The following is a 9,391-nucleotide window of genomic DNA, read 5'->3' on the forward strand; positions in this document are numbered from 1 at the left end:
ATATACTAACAGATCTCATCCTTAAACTGGTATTTGTTTTAAACAAGAAACTGGGTGTTAAACTTCTCTTTGGCTTGAGCTGCTGATAAAAACATGCCCAGCTATAAATATGCACACAAATGAGCACACACTTATCGTTAAACGTATTATTGAACAGCACACCAGTCTGACAAGAGTTCAGATGAATGCTCAGAGAAACGCATCTTCTGTTATTTAGAACCACACGAACTTGGGCTCAGGAAAACAGTATAGCAATCACAGGAAACGCGATTCACAGAATCTCACCACCAACCAGTAGCATCACATTCTTGCCTTAAAACGAAAACATTTATGTCCTAACAACTAACCTCGCAATGAGGGACACAGTACTGCAAACAGAAAGGACAAGCTGCCAATACCACAACATACTGGAGGTAATCATGGTCTCTCATGTTTATTGTCCAAGTAACATTTTAAGGACTCAACAGTCTCTTGTACAACATGACAGTCTAACAACACCACAAATCAAGGCCCCTGGGATCCAAGCACGCAAGCCAGAAGACACCTTTGCTCAATCGAAATGATGTGAAGCATGACAGGCTGGAGCTAATCCAACCGTTATTTACACTCTAATAATGTACACTGGCTAACAAGGTCAGGGCTTTCCGAGCAGAGACGGGCGGTAGAACGCGTGGCTCTGCGCCATCTCGATCCTTTCGCGCGGATCGTTCATGGTCTCGTCTCTCAGGGCTTGGAGAATGTCTCTCACTGGGAGCTCCCTGCAGATTCCAAAGAGGAGTTACGTTAGAGAAAATGGTGATTTGGATCAGTTGCTCAAAGGCTCCTTCGTAATAGCTGATGGTCGATATTCCCTTGTTACTGTTCATTGTGATGACTTGACAAATATGTTTATGGAAATCAAGCTAAAAGTATAGGATCGCTCTGTCTCTAAGCAAAGGAAACAGCATGGCCTCACATGGGCCAGAGCTCTGATTTTATTTACAGTGGACTTCCTACAACTATTTATCATCAGTTCTATGCTCATAAACAGCTGGAGCTACACTGAATTCATGTATATTAGTATCCTGTGAGCAGTCATTGATATTGTCTAGTTACGCAACTGGTAAGTAGAAGCAGCAGAGGATCAGACAAGCCAGAGAAGGGCTAAATTTGCAGTTGAACTACATTCCTCAAGCTTTCAAATGAACTCTGCATAAACTGTCGAAGTATGCAGAGCACCATATGCATAAAGGTAGTGCAGATCACAAACCTTTTTATTAGAATTCTATAAAGCCTCTTCAGAATTGGGCACAGTTCAGCAGGAGCAACTTGCTTGTTTTCCTCTGGGTGTTGGACACTTAAGCTGGGTTGGCTGAGCAGCTCAAAAAAGGCACCAACAGCAGAAATACCCTGTCCAATGTAATGCAAAGAGCATACACCCAGTCAATGCATGACACACAAAACATAAAAGTGAACCAATAATGCGAAAGGATAATCAAAATAACTAGTACAGAATATCCATAAGGTTTTTATATCTTTTCTAGGTTTTACTTCTCGATATTATTCAGAAATGCTATGCAATCACAGGAACTTATGGAAGAAAAGAAAAACCTAGAAAATTATCGAGAAGATACTTTCACCCATATCGAACCTGAATCATCCCCTTTCCCTTGATACTGTCACCCATATCGAGCCTGAGTTCTCCCTTTGCTAGCATTTGCCCGTACCATGCGTTGCGACCTTTTAGGAGAGTTACATAAGTATCAGCCAGAAGTGGGCCAGCAAGTTTCTCTGGCTGTTCTGTCAGCAGATGAGTAATGAATATCATCTCGGACGTGCAGTGAGCAAAATAAACTGATTTGCTTGTTGCACTCTCGTTTGTTAAAGCTGCCACCATTCCTGAAAAAGAGAAACATAGGGTTATGATTGAGCTGGAAACATAGCATATAGCAGCAAACACCTTGCAGGAGAGAGAGAGAGAGAGAGAGAGAGAGAGAGAGAGAGAGAGAGAAAGCAAATAACTTCTTTAATAACAGAAAAAGGAAAAAAAAACTAAACACCAATGCTTATCCTGGCAAAATAGCAAAACAAGTGTTGAACTAACATGGAGCTTCTCAGTTATAATGCTCTTTCTGTAAAACAACATGTCGTTTTTGTCTATAAACTGAAAGGATAAGTATATACAGGTTAAGGAAACGATGTTACATCCTCTGATTTCAACATAGCCTGCCCATACACTACAGAGCAACAGATAATGTTGAGCATCAAACAGACCAAGTACACCCACATACTATCTATGCCTTCTTGAGGCTGGGGCTTTCTGTTAAAAAAAACTGATGCCTGCTTGAATAGTTGAATATCATCAGATAGAACCAAAAAAGCCAAGATCAACAAGTATAATGTTAAATGTATTAATGTCCTTGTTTCAGTGAGCTAAATTTAGGGTTGACTAGGTAGTTGATATATAATGTGTTAAGAACAAATACACACTTACCAGCGCCAATAGCATAGACATTCTTCAGGCCACCCATCACCTCATGAGTGACAAGGTCACTATTATCCCAGACAATGAAATGTGGTTGCCTCAAAAACTTAGCAAGAGGTTTCCTCCACTTATTGGATCCACAGATTCGAGCATTTGCATATTCTTTATTATAAATTTCTGAGGCAATGTTTGGACCTCCAAGATAGAGTATATTCTCAGTTGGAACTCCAGCTGCAAATCATTTGCTATAATAATTTAGATAAATAACGCAAGGAATGAACTCAGACAACAGAAGTTAACTATATGAGCCAGATGGGTGCATGTCAACATAAAAAATTCAAAGCATCTGTCGGAAAATCAAAAGTGTACATCATGTCATTGTCGTGGCATATTGCTTTCATGTAAGCTCTTCAAAAGGAAGAAGCCGCATGATGTGTGACTGAGTAAGTGAGTAAAACAAACGGTTGGTGGTCTATAGCTAAGAGGTCACTATGCTAACTGCCAGAAATTTATTATGAGTTAGACAAGCACGTGTCAAGATCAAACGTATTTTCGATAAAATCAGAGGATATGCACCATGTCCTTGTCGTAAAATATGCTATGAAATCACCTTTTATGGTGTATCCATGCATTTAGTGTTGGTCTAGACACTAAACTAACATAAAAACTCTACGAAAATCCTAAAAATACTTTTCAGTTACCCTATTTTTGTGTAAAATTAATTTGAGGTTCAAAATTTATCCGTGCAAAGAGAGTAACAAAATTGATAAAAAAAACTGACAAACGATGCATCGAAAGGAAAAGAAAAAACAGAGAAAATATTTAAATTTTTTTCATTAACTTCTCTTTTTGTACAGTGTATTTTGAATTTGAAGATGCAATTTCGTAGGGTACTAGAGTAACTAGACCACTCTACATACTACATCATTAAAAGTAGATGTTTTTTTGTGTTCATTTACCTTTAATTCTGAAACTGGAAGTTAATAGCATCAGTTCACAATGAAAGGTGCACAACAAATGCTGCTGTCATTCTCGTAAATTTACTGGCATGGAATACTTATGTTTCATGAAAGCAAGCTTTAAATGCAATAGGCTGCTTGATGTGACTCATTAAAATGAAGATTGGTGCATATCACAGTCACTATGCTAACTCCCATGATTATGCAGGTCATGGCCTCATGGGCAATAGAGAATACTAAATATGTATTCTGGCGCCAAATGCCTCGTCGCTTGGACTCAGGTTTGCCGCTCCAAGCGACGCGGAATGCTTGCCTCCAGGTCAAGCTCCTCCACCGGCTACACACAGCCCCCCTGTCTCCCTGGGCTTGCTGGGCATGGCGCTCCGCCGACGGCCCCATTGCAGCTGGCAAGAGGAGCGATGTGGGGCCGCACTGGTCTGCCCTTGCCGCCCTCATGCCCCTGTACAGGAGCATCTCCAAGGTCGTGCTTGGGGATGGTGAGCGCATCGGCTTCTGGATGGACGACTGGGCCGGGTGTGGCGCGCTCTGCCACGCACTGCCGGCGCTGTTTTCTCATGCTACCCAGCCGCACGCCTCTGTTGCCGCGGTGGTGCGCGGCGGTCTCCGTCGAGCTCTTGCCCCCAGGCTGTCCACCGTGGGGGAGCGAGAGTTCACCGCTCTCCTCCCACGTGTCGAGGCCTTGCAGCTCTCGGGGCAGCCCGACTCTCGGATCCTCACTATGTGTGCCAAGCGCACCGGCGAGCTGGCCGTCGGCGAACTCTACAAGCTGATGCAGTTCGGCGGCGTCGACGTCCCTTTCGCGGACTTCGTCTGGGGTGGGTTCGCCCCGTCCAAGGCCAAGTTCTTCGCCTGGCTGCTCGTGCAGTCTCGCATCCAGTGGCGGGCGGCGCTGTTCAAGAAGCACGTCCTCTCCGAGGAGGAGGCGCTCTGCCCCATCTGCGAGAGCGAGAGGGAAACGGCGACGCACCTCATCTTCGCCTGCCCCTTCGTTCGCCGCTTCTGGGACGCGATCGGCTGGAGCTTTCCCGTTGATGCGGATGTGCGACGGCTGTTCTCCTACGACACCCCTGCACCCCGTGGCTCCAAAACGACCTCGACTCTCACCATCCTCCTCTGCTGGAATATTTGGAAGCACCGTAATGGGGTTGCTTTCCGCGGTGAGCGCGCTAGCCTCCCCCGCCTCCTCTCCATGTGCCGCGAGGATGCTGCACTTTGGAAGCTTCGTGCTCCCGCTGCCCTGCATGATGAAGCTGTCGCCTGGCCCTCTCTCCTAGGCACTGTGTAAAATGCTTGTTCCCCTGTGTGTTTTCCTCTTCCTCTGAAACTCTCCTGCTGTAAAACATGGCCCCGTTTGTGCCGGTTGGAAATATAAATTCAGGTGGGGATCCTCTCCCCCCCCCCCGGTGAAAATTCAAAAAAAAAAATACTAAATATGTATTGTTTTCTCTAACTATAAATTGGCACTGACATGACTAAAACACTAGTACTACTGAATTTCATATAATTAAATATTACCATGAACTGCAGACAAAAATGTCAAACATTGCATAATATCGCACCAAGCGTTAAGCTTGGTTTTCCTTCAGTGAGAAATATTTGTTTTAGATTCAGTACGAAGTTATATCTCTTCTTTCTCTTGCCAAACAGTGCATTATACACTCATTATACAATAATAGCTACAAACTGCAGACAAAAATGTCACACACTGCATAATATATTATCAAAGCCTTAAGCTCAGTTTTCCTTCGGTCAGAAGTACCTTTTTAGAAAGCTTTCCTTAAAACGTTATTAATATGAATCGGAGGGAGTATCTATTTTTTCTCTTCCCAAACAGTGCATTATACTATTATTGCCATGAACTGCATATAAAAATGTCACACATTGCACAATATAGTATCAAGCCTTAAGCTTGGTTTTCCTTCTGCCACAAGTATTTTGTTTTAGAAATCTTTCATTAAAAAGTTATCTCTTTTTTTCCCTTGTCAAATAGTGCATTGTAAAATCATTGCACAAGAAAATAACCAATGCAAACACTTGATGAACAAACAGCCAAATCATGCGCTAGGTTCCAAATTATTCTCTAACCAATTTAGTTTCTCTAACTTGAGGATACTAAATGATTGCACACTTGAATATAGTAGATGAGAATATACGTGAGGATAAGCACAGAGCAAGATGCAAGCTTACCTGCGGAACTGATCATTTGCGTAGGCGTGATGATACGAGGAATCGGGTCCAAGGAGGCTTCTATCCCCTTGGCAAGAGAAATGATCACCGGAACACTGATCCGCTCCTTCCAGTAGTTGCTGAGCTCCTCAAAGACCTCCCTTGTCTCAGTGGACGGCAGCCCATTCACCACGATATCAGCATCCCAGACAGCTTCCTGCAGGTTGGTGACCACCTTCAACGGGCAGAGCGGCGTGTCGACCATGTTCAAACAGAACCCATCCCTCAAAATCTCATCGGCGTACAAGGTCCGGTCCCCCAGCCGCGCCTCGACATACTTCAGGTAGGCGCACCGGCGGATCAGGCGCCTCAGCACGTCCTCCCTCGAGTTGATCACATCGAAGATGTGCTCCGCGGTGGACCGGTCCACCGCCCGCCCTGGCCGGCGCCACACCCGTATCTGCACCTTCTCCCTGAAATGGCCGTAGGCGTCCTGCAGCAGAGCAGCAAAGACGCTGCCCCAGGCCCCGGCGCCGATGCTGACGATCTTGAGCAAGTCGCCCTCTGACTTGCCGAGCAGCCGGCGCAGCTCGTCCAGCCGCTCCTCGGTGCCGTTGGCGCCGTTCGTGGACCCGTTCACGTGCACGCTCCCAACCATCGAGATGGAGTTGGCAGAGGCGCTCGTCGGCAATCAGTCGAGCACCTTAAGCGCGAGCCCAGTGTCCTATGCTGGAACGAGAAATCGCTCACCAACCAGGAAGTCAGGAACCTACCACTCCAAGAACAAGTCCAGTAACCGGTCATCCACCCCCACCTACAACCCGAGCACCTTGCGAGAATAAGTAAGCAGACCGAAGCGCCTAAGCAAGCAGAGCAGGCCAGAAGTCGCGCATTACGTCTCCACCCACCTCCAGCTCGAGGACCCCGGGGAAGGAGCTGGCCGGGGCAGCCGGCGCCGTGGTGAGGTGGTGGGATGGATAACTGATGAGGTGGAGGTGGGTCGTTGGTAGCGGTGCCGTGGTGGATTGGACGGAACGGCCCGGGCCTTGGGTCGCGTTAAGTAGATGGGGGAGGTGGGTGGCGGCATTGATGGAGGAGATGGGTGCCGCCGCCCGCCATACAGTGTCCGCCATTAATGAGTGGGGGAGGAGGAGCCGCTGCTTCCCGAGCTGCTCGTGCCGCTCGCTCTGCCCTTTCCCGGGGAGACGACGACGCACCGGGTGACTTTTTACCTTTTACCCCCTAGCGGTAAACGTTTTTTTATTGAACAATTTCTAATAATTTTGAGGCAAACCCGCGGTAAAATAACCTCCGTTGATGTTTGGACCTTCAAAAGATGGAGTAAAAGGAAATTATTTTCGAAAACCTCAGATTTTTTAAACCTTGTTGACATATTAGAGCATTTTTTTCATAAAGCAGAAAATGCTTTTGCCTCCCGAGCCCCACTGTCCTCGCCATTAAAAAAAGACATTATTATACAAGTTATTAAAAATCTGAAAATAATTATAGAGATTGTCAGTGATACATCTCACAACCATGCAAAATCGCAAACCAAAATTAATTTTATTTTGTGGGAAAAAATGATAAAATCTAATATGTTTGGAGATTTGAAAATGTACTACTCAGACCTACACTTTTGTCATTTTTGTGTAACTTAGAATGTAAAGTATTTAAAATTTTAATAGTTTGCACAATTGTGGGATACATCATCGACTATATGTGAATTTGTTTTCAGAATTTTTTAAAACTCAAAAATATAATTTTGATATATTTGAAAAACAAGATCGTTGCTGCCATGTGCCCCAAATCTGCACTTCAAATCAGAGCATAACTTACTCATTTGACATTATCGTCCGGTGACAGTAGATGCGTTGGCCATCCTCTAGGTCACCATCCAACTGAATTAAGTATGGTTTCTACATAATGGCTAGTGCTAGTGATGTTGCTGATTTCATTTCACCCCTCTCAGTGAACCAAAGTGATTCTGGTATGCTAGCTGGATGGAGATGAAGATAAGCTAGAGAGATGTCCGCTAAAATGAGCGCTAACAAACAACAGATCAAAAGATCATCATCTCGAAAAAGTCCCTCTAGCTCAGTCTCGTCCTAGAATATCTAAGAAAGACGTTCTACTATTGCTCCTGGTGCCTCATATTCCTATCTGTTCTCACATCTATCTTTTTTCTGTTGGAATATATCTATCTCATTCTTGTCTCGCTCCTTTGATTCGGCTGAGGTGACTACCATCTATTGGATGCAACATGATTCTGCTACCAACACCGACCCTCGTTTTGATATGTTCGTGTTGCTACCATCTATTTGACGAAACAAAACTAGTGCTACCAAATGGAGAGAGTGATGAATGAAGGGTATTTCGCTGGAGTAAAGTGAACCATGCATATGAGAAGAGAGCCTTGCTTACTTGAGTGAAGCCTGATGCGGTATATATATGTAGAAAAAACATATTGCACTATATACCTGTGTTGCAGTTGCACTGCACGTGCAATGCACACTTATCACACAAGGCGACCGATTAGCTGAATTAGCCACTTAATAAATTGATTGAAAGAATGGAACAAGGTGGGCAATAGTACATAACCCTTTATTTTTTTGAAACGGAGGCAAAAGCTTTGCCTCGTCTATTAATTAAGAAAAGAGTGCTTAGTTTTTAGGAGAAAATCGACAATGACAGGACCAAGCCCACACAAACAACATACCCACACACCCCCACAATCAAGACACTCCAACCCCGCGACACTAACAAACACTCGAACATGACACTCCAACATCGAGCCATAAAGGACATGCTACGACATATGGGGCACCCGTCAGCCAACTACGGATCCAGAGTAGGCAATAGTCAAGGTGGCGAGAAAATCGCAAACTTCTCTAGCGACGACCACTCCAGGCACCGCTGACAACAATTCAGACTTCGGAACCCCATCACCAATAGGAACCACCTGCTTATCAAACTCGGGCAAGAGAGAGACTGCAGTGTCAACAACATCACACTTCTCAAAGCCAAGACACGACGGAGAATCCACATCCGAGGACTCGTGTGAGCCGGGCCTCACTTCCTCGACAGAAGGAGGCGTAAGCACACCACCACGTAACTCTATGAGCTCGGGCAAGATCTGCATGACCGGTGTCGTGATCGGCGAGCTCACCTAGCTCGAGGAGAGAAACAACAATGAAGGCCCGCTCCGCTCGCGCCCACTTTGCCAACAACAGGCAGAACCAAAGGATCGGCAGGCGTCTAGGAGAGCCTAACCAACACAGCTTCCGCCCGCTCCAGAAAGCCCCCAACCGCAAGCATCCAATCGTGCAAGGAGTCAACAACCTCGTGAAGAGAACCAGCGCACATGCATGCCACGCTAAACCCTAAACCGGTCAGAAAGCAGAACCGGCCAACCACCAACCTACCACTCCAAGAACCGGTCATCCACCCCCACCTACAACCCGAGCACCTTGCCTCGGCGCAAGAATAAGTAAGCAGACCGAAGCGCCTAAGCAAGCAGAGCAGACCGAAGCGCCTAAGCAAGCAGAGCAGGCCAGGCGTCGCGCATTAGTCTCCACCCACCCTCGAGGACCCCGTGGACGGAGCTGGCCGGGGTAGCCGGCGCCGTGGTTAGGTGGTGGGATGGATAACTGATGAGGTGGGGGTGGGGGCGGTGCCGTGTTGGATTGGACGGAACGGCCCGGGCCTTGGCTCGCGTTAAGTAGATGGGGGAGGTGGGTGGCGGCAATGATGGAGGAGATGGGTGCCGACACCCAGCATACAG

General features: G+C 46.1%; 1 protein-coding gene across 1 annotated transcript; it reads right to left on the reverse strand.

Moving 5' to 3' along the window:
• Positions 1-414: 414 nt before the first annotated feature.
• LOC124666514 (probable glycerol-3-phosphate dehydrogenase [NAD(+)] 1, cytosolic) lies at positions 415-6,268 on the reverse strand. The gene is made up of 5 exons (XM_047203864.1): positions 5,632-6,268; positions 2,474-2,695; positions 1,631-1,878; positions 1,250-1,389; positions 415-758 (listed from the first exon to the last, which is right to left on the reverse strand). Exons 1-5 carry the CDS (start codon positions 6,266-6,268, stop codon positions 635-637), a joined length of 1,371 nt encoding a protein of 456 aa, XP_047059820.1. The 3' UTR covers positions 415-634.
• Positions 6,269-9,391: the final 3,123 nt, after the last annotated feature.

Source organism: Lolium rigidum, chromosome 6, assembly GCF_022539505.1.
Source record: "Lolium rigidum isolate FL_2022 chromosome 6, APGP_CSIRO_Lrig_0.1, whole genome shotgun sequence".
Taxonomy (NCBI): domain Eukaryota; kingdom Viridiplantae; phylum Streptophyta; class Magnoliopsida; order Poales; family Poaceae; genus Lolium; species Lolium rigidum.